The 15,406-nt window shown below is 37.8% G+C and overlaps 1 protein-coding gene across 1 annotated transcript; it reads left to right on the top strand.

Moving 5' to 3' along the window:
- The first annotated feature begins 8,222 nt into the window (after positions 1-8,222).
- On the top strand, positions 8,223-15,406 carry atpaf1 (ATP synthase mitochondrial F1 complex assembly factor 1). The gene is made up of 9 exons (XM_008281794.1): positions 8,223-8,437; positions 10,058-10,166; positions 10,474-10,536; positions 11,916-11,978; positions 12,085-12,135; positions 12,534-12,581; positions 13,219-13,314; positions 14,281-14,388; positions 14,567-15,406. Exons 1-9 carry the CDS (start codon positions 8,223-8,225, stop codon positions 14,747-14,749), a joined length of 936 nt encoding a protein of 311 aa, XP_008280016.1. The 3' UTR covers positions 14,750-15,406.

The following is a 15,406-nucleotide window of genomic DNA, read 5'->3' as shown; positions in this document are numbered from 1 at the left end:
CATATGCTGCATACTATTTTTACTGTACGAATCAAACAAACCAAATGCTTCCAAGCTTTTATTCTTTTTTTTTTAGTAGAAAGTCAGATAAATGTTAAGAGGTTAACACACACAAAACTACAGTAAGGTGATGTTACTCTGTCATAGGAGAAATGGGAGGTCACATCCAATGATTGTTTTCATTTTCTCCCCTAATAACGTATTCATGGTGTTTAAAAACATGTTTTAAAAAAACATCATATTAACATATTCATATTGCTGTATTTATCTGACCATCAATTAAAAACAACCCAAGGAAATTAAGTGTCGAAAATAGTATTTTTACCAAAAAAAAACTAAAAACTAAAATGTGCTTAAAAGGTCAATCAGTTGCAAATTGTTGCCAGCTAACTGACTAAGTGATTAATTATTGATCTGGTTTCCAGAGTATTAGTTGGGATCGCTGTCTGGGGAAACAATGAAATTGCTAGAAGTTACCAAGTTTTTGCCAGTATGGATGTTGTCATTTTATACACATTTCCCTAAAATAAGAAATGTAACCCTATTAATGTGCTGCAAGGATCAGTCTGTACTGATTCCTGCGGAGGTCAAACTGTCGGTTTAAACCACGGGCAAAGTATTCAACTGTTGAAACAAAGTTTCCAAAGATGTCAAATCTGTCAGGTTGAAATTTGGAGAAATGTATATCAAATAACTTCAGTGTGCAGTTTCACCATTTAGTAGCTGTTGTTGCACTTTCTGTCACAACACATCATCTTCTCAGTTTGTCCAGCTGCCGTGGATTTAGCTAAACATGTTTGAATTTCCATTTTGTTGGACAGGAATACTTCACTAAGTTTAAATAGGATGGACACCTAAAGGAAAGCATAAGGGCAAAACTTTTTCTCGAGGATAATCCAAATGAAGCAGAGAGGAAATTTGCATAAAATTACGCACAAGACATCTAAGGTTGTAACACTGTTGAGTGAATTTATCTGAAAGAACTACATGATGTTACATAAATGTAAAATGTGCATCAGGAAGCTTTAATTGATATAATACCTGGATTCTGGGCTGCAAAATACAGCTGTTCACTTCCAGTGATTCTTAAATGTTTTATATTGTTAACCTCATGAGATCTTGATTCTCCCTATAAATTGTTCCTCACTGCTCAATCTAGTCTCTTAAATTCATAAGTAGCTTCTCTTTTTCACATTGACAGCATGTTCTGTATCTGCTCATTCTTACTTTTTCTGAGAAAAATAGTCAGAACCTGGAGGTCTTCTGTCATTTTGCACACATTCCCTTAAAATGCAGCTTGATGCATGTGGTGTTTTTTAAAGTACAAGGTTCTCCATTAGAACTAAAAATAATGCTCTGTGGGTTTTAACACCATTTAGCTGTCGAACATTAAAAATGTATTTTGTATTGGTTAAAATGAGATGCTGTAGATTCATTGGCTGCAGGGCTACAACAAAACAACGTTTTCTTTGTCATTTTCATTTTTCAAATAGTTGATTGATCATTTCAGATATATAAAATGTCACACAATGCACTGTTAAGAGTATAACTATTCAGTTATATTTTTGTAATACTCTTTATCTAAACTTCACTGCTCAGTGCAGAATACAAGATAATCCCCAAGCATTTTAAATAACACACATATTAAACACAAATTTAAATATTTAAAAAAAAAAAAAAAAAAAAAACTGAACTGACCCCAAAAGGCTCCTCCTTTATGTTGTAAAATTTCCCAAAATCCCCAACATGTTACCAAGGACACGACTGCAGTGTTGTCAATGTCATCTATGAAATCCTTAAAAGTACTAATCAAAGAGTCTGAAAGCCTGAGGTGATATTTTGTTTTAAAAATATAAAACAGAGAAAAAACAGCAAATCCTCCCATCTGAGAGAGAGCTGTAAGCAGAAAATGTTTGGCAATTTTGTTGATAAATTAAATTTTTAACAATCAATCAACCTTCAGAATTGCTCTAATTTCATCTTTGTCATTTTTGCTCTACTCAGCTGACCAACACAAGTTTGTGATGATGTTCCTAGTTTTTAAAAGCTCTATATTTTGACACATTCTTTTGTTTTTTTTCCCCTTTGCAGATTTGTACCAAATATTTCAGCTTTGAAAAACCATTTGTACACATCCATTGTTCAGAAAATTTAAAAAAAGGTTCCGTTGTGTGATTTTGTGAAATACTTGAGATTGAATAAAAAATTAAATGATTGAGCAGCTGTTCCATATTTATTACATGGAAGGCACTTAAAGGCTGAACACTGCGGACAAAATCTCTGCGTGTGTGTCAGCTGCTGTGTTACATGTCTGAGCACACAACAGCACTGTACCAAATGTTTGTGGTTTTTGCTTTTGCTTTATTTATTTATTCATTTATTTATTTGTTCTCTGGTGAGCGGGATTACTTCTGAATTATGGAACAGTCCCCTTTTTCTCCTTAAGTAAAAAATAACATCTGTCCAGCAAATGGAGAGCTTAGTGTTTCTCTATAATTAATGGTAAAAGCCTCCAGAGCCACACATAAAATATACATCCTCTGTGCAGGACCCCCATAACAAAGAGAGCGAGAGAGAAGAGGAGGAGGAGGAGGAAGAGGAGGAGGAGGGGTTCAGCAGGTCAGTGAGGAGAGGAAGAAAAAAGAGAAGCAGAGAGTAGATTAAAGAAAGCGGTCAGTGTCTGACAGCTCCAAGAATGAAGATGTGTGTTTATAGACACAGACACAGCTGTAAAATGTCCAAAAATATACAATCTGAATTCCCTCTTGTAAAATTCACCCATAAAAGCATTTTCATTGATAGGATTTTGCTGGCAAATGTATATAAATTAGGCTTTGTGTCTTAATTTTACTAATTTGTATGCAACTACATTCATTTTAAAAAACTAGCTTGTAGTTTCTTGGTATAAAAGATGAGAAGGAAAACAAAGATTTGTATTGCATGATAACAGTTTTAGTTCTGTTCATTTTAAAATACAGACCTGTCTCAAGTTAAACCACCACAATGTAAAGCTAGAAAAACAACAGAGCTGAATTCAGGCAAGGTTAAGAGATGACTCAGACAATTTCAATGGCAGGTTAAAGTGAAATATTCTGTGCAACATAATACATGAGGCCATGATTTAATACAGGTCGGTGCAATTCATTCACTGAGTCTGTTGTGTGTCTATCTAATGAGTTCGAACCAAAAAAGGTGCATCTGATGTCCTGAAGACACATGTTGCTTTTCCACCTCAGAAGTTTTTCTACAACTGGTTTCCTTCTGGTTGGCCATTAAATGAACCAGGCTGCATGTCCACCAATTTGCAGCAGAACCGTTGTTTCACCGTAACAGTTTTTTGTTTTGTGATTTTATTTTTTTCTTTTTCCTTTTTTTAAAAATATAAATAAAGGTAGGACAACACAATGCAAGGCAGTCAACCATGTAGGGTTTGCCGTCAAGCTTTTAGCTTCTTATTGCAAATGTTTACTTTAGTCCAACATCAGTTTATTGTGCAGATGTAGACAGAAAATTAATCCCAGACAAATTTTAGGTAAAATTTTCTATCCAGGTACCTTTGTATTGTTTTTCCCCTTTAAATAGGTCAAATCCACTAATAATACTGTCATTGTATGGTGGCCCGAACCTTTCCGTGTGTTTCAACTGTAGGAACCGCACCTGTAAAACCTCTTCCGGGATCATTTTTAGGGGATAAAAAAGTGTTCCAGGCTAGGTACGTCTGACCTGCCAACATTAGCACCACCTTGTGCCTGCCTCATATTCCTGCTGTGGAAAGCAGCCTGCAGTTTGTGCTTCAGGTCATACTGTTATGTGCACTAACACATTTAATTGACTGTCTGAGTCACCCAAAAAGAAAGCCACTAAACACACACACATTACACATCATCAGCTGCGTTGCAAGTGATCACTGAAAATCTCAGTTGTGTTGTTTTGTGCTGAAAAGACCAGCAGCAAACGGTGTAAATGTGGACAACAGGGGTCTTTTATTGGAGCATGTTTTCATACAACTGGAATTACATACAGTAACGCTGTGCAGTGGTTGTACTGTAATGTACTTCTAGACGGCAAAGGATGAATGTGAGTTACCAAATAAATGACTATTTAGCCAACAGCAGTATGATGAAAAAAATAATGAAAGCATTGTGCGGAATGTCTCAGGCCTATAAAACCTCTGCCTCTCTTATAAAAACACATGATTTTGCACTCACTTGAAGTCACACAGTATGCAGATGAATACTACTCCTACATAACAACTGGATGTAAAGCACTAATATTTTTCTTGTTTATATTGGAAGCTTTTGTACAGACCAAAAAAAATAGCTTTAACTTGCCCTGTTAAATTGTTGAAAGTAAATATATCAGAAAAGTCAAAACATGTCAGGATCCCAAAAAGGCTGGGTTTTCAGTGTCCCAATGATTCTAGTATGTTGTGTCTTGTTGCATGCAGTCACTCATCTCTCTCTGTACATCTCCTCTCTGTGCACTGTACACTTCAGGTTTGCTTCCTTCAGCATTTTCACTGATTATCCTCAGTGAAACATTTAAAACATTTTGTTTTTAGGGCTCCACCACTTTTTTTTTTTTTTTACACATTTCCACAAAAGAAAATGTTCAAGCTACAGATGATTCCATCAGCAGCAGCTCATGCTGCAGCTGAACACTGTTCACGGAAACAGGAGAGATTTTTGGAAAGTCTTCAGTTCTTTCTTCACTGTGGCTTAAAATGGCCAACTGTTTCAGAAAGGCATTTGTAGAAATGTGTCTAAAATGATGCACATAAAGAAAATAAAATATCCATCTTCATTGTTTGAGTAGTTCACATTTTTACTGGCATTTTGTTGGATGCAGCATGAAAAAACTGCCACATACACACTAATAAAAACATCATCACTTCATCTGCTGGGGCCCACATGTACACTCAACTGCTCCCAGCTGCTTTGTTTATTGATTAGTGATTGAAAAATTATTGGCTGTGGAAAGTAAACACAGGAGCACTCAGACAGTCATCAGGGAAACATCTCATTAAATTTACAGCCAGCATGGCGTCTGTCCATGCACACACACACACACACACACACACACACACACACACACACACACACACATACACACGCACGCACACACACATACACACGCACGCACACACACACACACACACACAGTGGGTTTATACACACTGTGGAAAAGCTGTGTGTATCAGAACTGTAAGTGACTCAGGAGAATTGGAGCAGATTGTTATTCTTCATCAAGCTGAGCTGGGAAACGTGGCTTTAGTGATCAGCGGTGTCCAGACAGGATTGAGGGCTTTAATGTAACAAAATGCTGCTTTTATGCATGTAGAGAATGTTCAAGCAGGTTCCAATAAAAGTCTATAGTGACCTCTAGAGGTTACAATATGTCAAAACACGCAGTCATGATCACAACAAATGACTGCATCTTGACAGTCAAAGTCTGCAAGTTTAGAGCTGAACAACTTAGATTTAAACTTTTGATGCATGCGTCCACTACAGTGGACAGTTATTCAGACTTCCAGAAAAACCACATCATTCACAATAATAACTGAACCAGCAGGGAACAATCTGCCAACCCTTCTCTGTATTTCTGATCATTTTCTTTATAAACATTTTTTCTACTAAAATATTGCGTCAGAACTACAAAGTGGTTGATGGTGGTGGAAATTAGAGCTGGAAGCAAAAAAGAAAATTTGTAAAAAATTATCATAAGGTTGTCTAATAACGCATAAAAGGAAAACTATAAATTTTTGAACACATGGCAAAATAGACTGATGTGACTGAATATAAATAAAATGAAAGGTTTCATTGTGATATCTATAAGTCAGATGTTTTTGTTGTTTGTTTGTTTTTAACCATGTAAACAGTGGTCTAATGCAAGTGACTGGAACTTTACAAAATGATTGTTTCTTCTACTCTGTGCCAAAAAGCTTATATTAGCGGCATGTCCATACACCAAACTGTCCTGTTTTATTCCTGGTTATATTCTGAAGGTTTTCACTGAGAGCTTTGTTCATATATCAGTCAGGGCCTGATTCATAGAACAGTTTATTTCTAAAAACATGGAGAAAACAGATGTTTTCTGGCTGTTGACAGTGTTTCTACATTTTATGAAGTGATAAAAACAGATATATCAAAAATTCATCTCTGTAAAATCCTTTGACTCTAACAGGTCGGCAGTTTGAACTTGATTATCCATGGTTCAGATTTCTGTTATAGATGTTTAGCAAGTAGGGCTGCAAGGTGGCACAGTTGATAACACTGTTGCCGATCGCTGGTTCGCATCCCGGTGGGGTCACCCGGGATCTGTCTGCATAGAGTTTGTATGTTTTCCCTGTGCAGCGTGGGTTCTCTCCAGGTTCTCCGGCTTCCTCCCACACAGTCCAAAAACCTCTTGAGGTTAATTGGTGATTCTAAATAGTCCGTAGGTGTGAATGTGAGTGTGCTTGGTTGTCTGTCTCTAAGTGTGGCCCTGTGATAGACTGGCGACCTGTCCATGTGTCCCCTGCCTTCACCCTAAGTCAGCTGGGATAGGCTCCAGCTCCCCCGCGACCCCAGTGAGGATTAAGCGGTGTATAGATAATGGATGGATGGATAGTTTAGCAAGTATGTACTTTTTTTTTTTTAACAAGATAAAACCTTATTTGCATATTTCACATAAAATGTCAGAAAACTTGTGCTATACAAAAAAAACATCCCAATGTAAGTAAGTTAGTTAGTTTAAATCTTTACCCTATTCACTTGTAGTGTTTTGCCTTAAAATGCATTTTAAACCAATGATGTGCAGTGTTTACTCCAGCAGGCAGCTGTGTAACTTGCTCAAAGATCGAGGTAGACATGTTTTATGTCTTGTTTCAGAGTAATGTGAAAGTTTGAAAAAAAACTGAATGCATGCATGAAAAGTTTTAAGCTGCTTATCAGTCACTTTTATTGTTGATGCCTGCAAAAACACTTAGAAAGGTCCAAAAACATGCGGAGATTAAGTGATGATTCTAATTGTCTGTAGGTGTGAATGTGAGTGGGCTTGTTTGTCTGTCTCTCTGTGTGGCTCTGCGATGGATGAGGTTTAGAGGTATGTTGATGTAATACTTTGATAGTACTAAATAATCCTAATAAGGCTAACTACTTCTCTGTGAAGGATATACAACATATAAAGGTTGTGCATTAGTTTGAAATGAACTGAAAAAAAATACAAAATTTTTTTTTAAAATAGTGAATGGTAAACTGTGATTTTACAGATAATGGCTGCAATAACAAATACATCAAAAATCTGTATTTTTACAAGTAGTAATCAGTTCTTTTACAATGGGTGACCATAAAAATATACAGTTTATGTTTATTTAAATTGGCTTAAACCTACAGCTACTTTACAGATATTTGCCATATTTTTCATGATTTTAACAATTTTGGACATTACAGTATCCCACTGTTATATATATATATATATATATATATACACACACACACACATACATACAGATCAGGAAGAAAAAAAATTCCAGATCGCTAGAAGATGTTTTGTGATTCCTTTTGATCCATTGCTTGCAGATGAACACAACTAAATTGCTCACAAATTGACTTACGGTTTCTATAACCAATGGAAGGTTCTTTAAAAAATGGTTCTAAACTGAGATTAATCCTCACATTGGTCCTGCATGAATGTATGCCTGTGTGTTAGTGTGTGTGACATTAGTGTTATGTTCTCAATGTAAATATCAGTGACTACGAATTCATAGTCTTTACGGTTTGTCCTAGACTAACCAATTCAAAGTTAAGTAGATGTAATTAAACCGTTTTAAAAACAACCACAACAACAACAACAACAACAACAACAACAACAATAATAATAATAATAATTCCATCTCAAACCTTTATGTTGATAAATTCCCATTTATGAGATATACATGATTTCATTTTCATTATTCATTCTTAGTATATTTTATACTATAACTTTTGGTTTATATTTCCTTTAATTATACAATGTTTGACATGTTCTTACTTTCCGGGTTTATATGTTTTGTTTTATTCTTAGTGAACAGTTTGAGTCTATCTATATAGGATATGTGACTGAAAAATATAATTTTTTTGTGTGTTTTTATGATGAACATACGCGTTCGAAGTACGGAAACAATTACTTTTTCATATTCGTCATTACTTGTCTTGTCGCGGAACCAATAATATCTAAACCCAGTCCCCGCCGGAAATGTATAGATGTGGGACGGGAACGATGGAAAGATGGCGGCGGCTATGGTACAAATGTCATGTTTGTATCGGGGAATGTTAGCGGTCAGAGCTACCGGCATCAGGACGCTGATCCCCGGCCTGGTCCCAGCGCAGTTCCGAGCCTTCTCTGTGCGGAAGGAGCCGGATTTGGAGGAGAACCCGTTCTTCGGCAAGTACCAAGACAAGATCCAGCAGCTGCGCAGGTGAGCAGGCTCAGAGCTACCGGCAGCACAACATGGTCTCCGAGACCCGTTACAAAGTTTGCTGTTTTAAAAATCATTTGATGGTTAAAATCTTAGCATACACCCTGGGTTATCGTGGAAAATTTATTCGAAAGCGGGGCAGGCTAATGATAAACTCGGCTCATATTTCAATCATCTAGCATCGTATTTACGATTGTTGTGTTTTTTTGTTTGTTTTTTAATTACTAGTCAGGGCCGCCTATAGAAATGTTTCATAGGGCTGGTCAGATGGGAGCACTTAACACACAAAGTGACCCAAAGCCAGCGAAATGCAATGGAGATGTGCTCAGTATATAATGGGAAGTTGTCCAACAGTCTAAAGCTCTAGCAGCACAACTAAGGGACAACACAGGTGATCCTGAGCAGACCTAACTATAAGCTTTACCAGAGGAAAGTTTTAAGACTATTCTTGAAAGTACAGAGTGTGTCTGCCTCCCATTCTACTTCTGGAGACCATAAGTAAACCTGCAGTTTGAGAGCAAACTGCTGTGTTCGGATGATATTGTACAATACAGTCATTTAGACAAGATGGACACTGGTCATAAGGAGTTTCTTATGTGAGAAGCAGGATTTTAAATTCTATCCTGGATTTTACAGGGAGCCAATGAGGTGAAGCTAATTCAGATAAAGATTTTTCGCTGTTGGTGGTTCCTGTCAGAACTCTGGCTGAAGCATTAGCTGACGCATTTTAAGATAATTATTTGAACGTCCTGATAATAAGGAACAACAATAGTCCAGTGTAGAAGTTATAAATGGATGGACTAGTTTTGCAGCATCACTCTGAGACAGGATGCTCCTGATTTTGACAATATTACACAGGTGAAAAAAGGTTGTCCTACAGACTTCCTTTATGTATGAGTTGAATGACATGACCTGGTCAAAAATAACTCCAAGGTTCTTTACAGTACAACTGGAGGCCAAAGTCGCTGTCTGGTTAGAGAGAGTGTTTCTGAGGTGTTTAGGGCCAAATACAATAACCTCAGTTTTGTCTGAATTTAAATGAAGGAAATTCCAGGTCATCCAGGCCTTTATGTCCTTCAGACATGTCTGGAGTCTGACAAACTGGTTTAATTTAACTTCATAAGTATGTGCTGCTGTGTGGCAATGTATAGAAACTTCTAACAAATTAAGCTTGAAACAAAAAATGTATGCCAAATTTCTGAGTTCAAATTATTAATATATTGCCTGTTTGTAAAAGAAATACTAAATAAAGCGGACTTTTACAGACCTTGCAGCAGCAGACTCTGTCAGGGGTGAGAAGCAGTGAACTGCTGTCCTAAATACATTTTTAAAAGTGCTGCAACTACCTTCCATTTTCCTTCCACTTTTTGCCTTCCGTTGTTGTTTAATGTATATTTTAGAAAATGTCTATCACATAGTTTCAGAGTATCAAGTGATGTCTTCAAATTGATTGTTTTATTAATAATAAAACATCTACAAAGATTGGCAAAAGGCTTTCTGAGAAACGTAGGAAGTCACTAACTGAAGTGCAAGTGTACCAGCAAAGGAACATCAATTTAAAAAGTAAAAAATTTGTACAACGCTTATTGAAATCACTGATTTGATCTGACTTGTTTTCAGTGCCAAACCACAAGAGTACAAGACACGACTAGAGAAACGTCATGAGGCCCAGAAGGAGGTGCTGGGACACTCCAAGCAGGCCGAGTTCGTCAGGCTCATGGAACAGGAGGTGGAGTATCAGCTGGACTCACAGCTTGACCTTATACCAAGAATATATGCTTTGACAGTCCTTAAAGTTCTGAAATATTACAATTACACCAATTGCTGAGAAAATGAAACAGCCAAATCTACACTTATTTTAAATCGTGTATTTTTTACTAACTGGATAAAACTGTGACATCACTGTGAACCGCTGAACTGTAACAGTGCACAGTGAAATGTATTAGCCATAAATGGAGAAAGACGTCCTGTGTGCTTGTATTTATCACCACTATAATGAAGAATTAAAATTTCTTTGTTTGCTTCAATTTTTACAGTTTGAGAAAAGAGACAAAATGGCTGCAGGTGATGAAGCATCAGGAGGTTTCACTAAGAACAAGGTGAGTTGAGGGGAGGAGAATGGTATAAACAGCCTCCACTTCCACACACCAGTGTAGCAGGGTTTTTTTTTCTGATAATTACTGAGGTTTCCTCATAAAGAAAATACTAATATTGCTACAGTCTCAACTTAGCTTTTGCAAATTTGTTAGATCACCTTGAAAGCTGGGTTGGACTTGTGACGTTATCTACAAACAACATCAACAATTTCCCTGAGATTTCCACCAAGGGGATCAATAAAGTTCTATTCTATTCTATTCTATTCTATTCTATTCTATTCTATATTCATTGTTATTGTCATTTGGACGACACTGTATGAGCTGCATCAACCTGAGATCTTCAAGCTTTTTCAGTCAGGGCCCCTCAGCTCTGGAACTCCCAGCCTCACAGTCTGAGCAGAAATGATAATTTTTGTCCTAAATAGTTTAATCTCAATTTTGAAGTGTGTTACAGCCCAACTATTTAGGATCTGCTGGGAGGATAACAAACCAGGTGTTCTTGGTTTAGTAAAGCAGTTTATTGCTAAGTAACATTTCCGGTGCATTAAATGAAGAACCTCCAGAATGATCAACAGCTTCATTCCACAAGCTGTCAGAATGCTGAACTGCTGATCTAGATATGCAAACACTTACACACCATCACATACACACCATCCTGAAGAAACACTCTCTCATCTTACCTGTACTCTTGTATATGTACAGCAAAATGACAATAAACTTGATTTGATTTTTGTTCTATAAGTAACAAAAGAAAAGATGGTAATACAACAAAGAAAACAGGACTTGCTAACTCAAAGAACCAATTAAAACAAATGAACGCTAACAGTTGTAGAAACTATCTAAAACAAAATAGCTACACTCCCTAGCCAAACTTAAGACACAATAGCAACACCCCTAGCTTACAAAAGTAATGAACAAATTAGTGCAAGTGTAAAACTAAACAAACAAGTGCTTCTAAACACATATTAGCTCAGAGCTACAAGTAACCTGTTCGGTTCGGTTTCACATAAAAGACAAGACAATGAGAGACACCAAGGCAAACTGCTCCCGTTAAATCACAGCTGCTGGTAGTCCACTCAGGCACGGCAGTAGGCGGGAAGATCAAAAGTGTATGCAAGCCGTCTCCCTACACAGAGGCCATAAGGGATCCACCACATAAAGGAAAGCAAATGGACACCAGGGGCCATAGCAAGTGCTTTATGATTTAAGTTTTTTATCAGTCTTCTAACATATTAATATCACCTCAGTGTGATTATTATCTTATTTGTCATCTTACCCACAGTCATACATACTCCAGCAACTCAAAAGCTACCGTTTTATTTGTAGTAGTCTTGATGATTTTGGTGACGATGTGTAACAGACTGTAATGTGGTGTTCTGTAGACGCTGGGCTCCATCCTCAACCTGGAATTGATTAGGGACAAGACGGGTGAGGAAATTTCAGAGGTGAGTCTGGGGTGAGGTCAAATTGCTTCCTGTGGCAGGTAGAAGGTTTTGGAACTGTTTGTTCTTTTACCTTTGCTTTGTTCCTTGTGCTTTGTTGTCCTCTCAGCTTTGGATGAAATATTACTCAACAAAGGACACAATCAGCGCTGTCATCCCGGTGAGCTTAACACGAGTGAATCCCAGTATTTTGTGTTTGCTGTTGAAGTTTGCTTGTTTTATTTTTCTTCCACACTCAGTTTGAATTTCCAAAGAGGCATCATTTTGGTTATTTGCACCCCTTGTTGCTCAAGATCAGTTATGTTTTGCACAGATAGTTTTTGTCTTTTCGCCATATCTGACATGTCTTAAATCTATTTCTTACTTCAGTGTGCTTTGGTGGCAAAGTTGTGCCTTTAGCAGGGATGTTTTTTTATAACTTTGACTGTGCAGTTTTACAGTGACGCTGGTAAATGGAACATGTTTGCAAACAGTTTTACAAATCCAGCAATGATGAATCAGTACACACATGGTATTGATCAAGTGTCCTGTCTTTCCTTGTATGTGTTGTATTTGCAGACACAGATCTATGATGTGATTTTCAACAGAGCAAAGTCCTGCCCGATGGTAAGATTACTGCTCAGAATGAGACATGATGAGAAGCTGCAGAAAGTGAAGCACTACGGTTATCAGTCTGTCAGAATCTCCAGATATGGTGGTTATTTCCTCAATCAACACTGACTTGTTCTGCTACTGACAGTCAGCTTCTGGCTGAAGGGATGCAACACACCAGATAACCATCCATCCATCCATTATCTATACACCGCTTAGTCCTCACTGGAGCCTATCCCAGCTGACTTAGGATGAAGGCAGGGGACACCCTGGACAGGTCACCAGTCCATCACAGGGCTACACTTAGAGACAAACAAGCACACTCACATTAGCACCAACAAACAATTTCGAATCACCAACTAACCTCAACATGTTTTTGGACTGTGGGAGGAAGCCGGAGAACCCAGAGAGAACCCACGCTGCACGGGGAGAACATGCAAACTCCACACAGAGAGATCTCAGCTTGCTCTTCTAGCTGCGAGGCGACGGTGCTAACCACCGAGTCACCTTGCAGCGCATCAGATAACCAGCACCTGAGAAATCATCAAAAGTTAATAATGGATGTTGATCTGATCATGAAGCATGTCAAATGTTGTCACTATATTTTCCTAATTCATCACCACAGTCTCTCTGTCGTTTTCTTCATCTTCAGTTTCTTTACGCATTGCCCCAGAAGGAGGGTTACGAGTTCTTTGTGGGTCAGTGGTCTGGACACGAGTTGCACTTTACCTCTCTTATCAACGTCCAGGTAAACAGCTTCACACTCACAACACCTTCAAATGCAGCTGAAAAGCCCGCACACTGTCAGGGCTCCCAACAGACTGCTCATCTCTGAAATTCAAAAGCCAACAATCAACATCTTCATTGGCCAGATGAATTTGATTCTTCTGAGTAAATGATATTACATCTGCAGGGTCAGCTGTGCTGCATCCAAGGGTTAGCGCCACCCAAACAACTGTGATTGGTTTAAAGAAATCCAAACAAGTGAGAAGTTTGTTGAGCTATTTTTTGTGTAAAGTTAAGACTATTTTGTGGTAGAAAAAAAAAATAGTTTAGATGATTAAAAACTAAAATGTTTTTTTTTAAGCTTGGTGCATTTAACTTTGATAAGTTTAGTTCAGGAGCCTGGAAAAGGAGGCAACATTGTTAAATTATGTATTTGTTCAGATTTTTTTCAGCACTGCACTGGACACGCTTTACCCAGTGATTTCTGACTTCTGCTGGAGACAGTGATAGTTTGAAAACATCAGCAAAAGATGCCAAGTTTTTGCTCTATGCTTGTATTTTGTATATTTGTATATTGTCTGGAAATATATAAGAAACTCTGGCTGTAACAAATGCATTGATTCATTAAAAAAAGCCCACATATATGGAGGTGAATGTTTTATTGCCCCAAAAATAGGGAACGAACGACTGTCTGCCTGGAAAAATATCAGACCTGACATACAGCGTGTTTCTGATTGTTTGTATTGTTACTTTTGCTAACCCAATTCCAGTAGAGAAAACATTAAAATGTGCTTCTTTCTTCTTGGTTCAACTCTTTACGTGATTATAGTTTGGCAGCTGCTCTGTGGCCTGAAATTTTTGAATATAAAAACTCCACGGTCATAATGTTACTCAGTGTGGGGACTCTCGTTAGTAAATCAATAACACAAATGTTTGAGCAGCAGTAGGAAAGTATAACTGTTGTTATGTGTTAAATGCTTGTTTCCAGACGCTGGGTGAGAACGCTCCCAGTCAGCTGATCCTCTACCACTACCCGGACCTAAAGGAGGAGAAGGGCATTGTGCTCATGACAGCTGAGATGGACACCAGGTTCATAGTAAGTTAATTTTTTTTAAAAAAGCCCTAATTATTGGAACATACTGATGTTTTGAGTTTTTTTGGAACTTCTTTTTTTATTTTATAAATTACCGGTATAGTGTATCAGACCTGGACAGTAGGCAGGCTGATTCATGTGTAAAGACTTGAATATTTCCCTCTGTCCCTTGTCTCCCCAGACCATCCATCAGGCTCAGTGCTTGGCCAATCAGGTGCAACTGTTCTACAGCACACAGAGGCAGGAGACGTACCGATTGGTGGAGACATTTAACCACCACCCTGCAGACTTCAAACACATGTCCGTGATAGCAGAGCTGGAGCAGAATGGGCTGGGCTCTGCAGCCTCCCTCGGGGGTTCTTGAGCTGGACTGAAATTAGCATCAGACTGCCTGCTGTCAGATGTCCAGGAACTGCTGGTCTAATGTACCACCACAAATAGATGTTTTGTTACTCAGCACTTTCCAGTGGGATGGAGCTGCTTCTCATACAGTGTATAAAGTTTGCGGTAAAAGCTGTGTTTTGGGGAAAAGAAGCACAGATAGCTTTTCATAAACTTGAATAATCTGCAACACATATTGTGCATTCATTTGAAACTGCAGAAAACATTGTAGTAGTGGCATATTCTATAATGAATAAATCACACTGTATCCAAGTCTTCATATCTGACTGGACCAAAGGGACTTTGTTAGCCCATTAGCAAACCCTGCTACCATTTTGACACTTCGTCTTTAAACAGTTAATTTAATTCTGAAATTTACCGATACGTTCTGAATATTTTACCAGATTTTTCATCTGCTTGTTCTTAAAAAAACCTTTGATGTGTGGTTTAGACAAAGCACTAAAGTTCGGTTTCAGCGCTGTTGGTCATGTTCACATGCTGTCATCGGGTGGTGGGAGACAGTCTTGATAACTGTAATTGACCCTGCTTGTAATTTCCAAAGGAAATGGTGATCTGACTAATCCCTTTCAAAATTGAATGAATGAAAGTTCAATATTAAATTGAAAACCTGCTTGCTGAA

Source organism: Stegastes partitus, unplaced genomic scaffold, assembly GCF_000690725.1.
Source record: "Stegastes partitus isolate 25-593 unplaced genomic scaffold, Stegastes_partitus-1.0.2 Scaffold245, whole genome shotgun sequence".
Classification (NCBI taxonomy): Eukaryota; Metazoa; Chordata; class Actinopteri; family Pomacentridae; genus Stegastes; species Stegastes partitus.
Note: the sequence above shows the minus strand (reverse complement) of the source record. Positions and strands in the feature narration are given on the sequence as shown.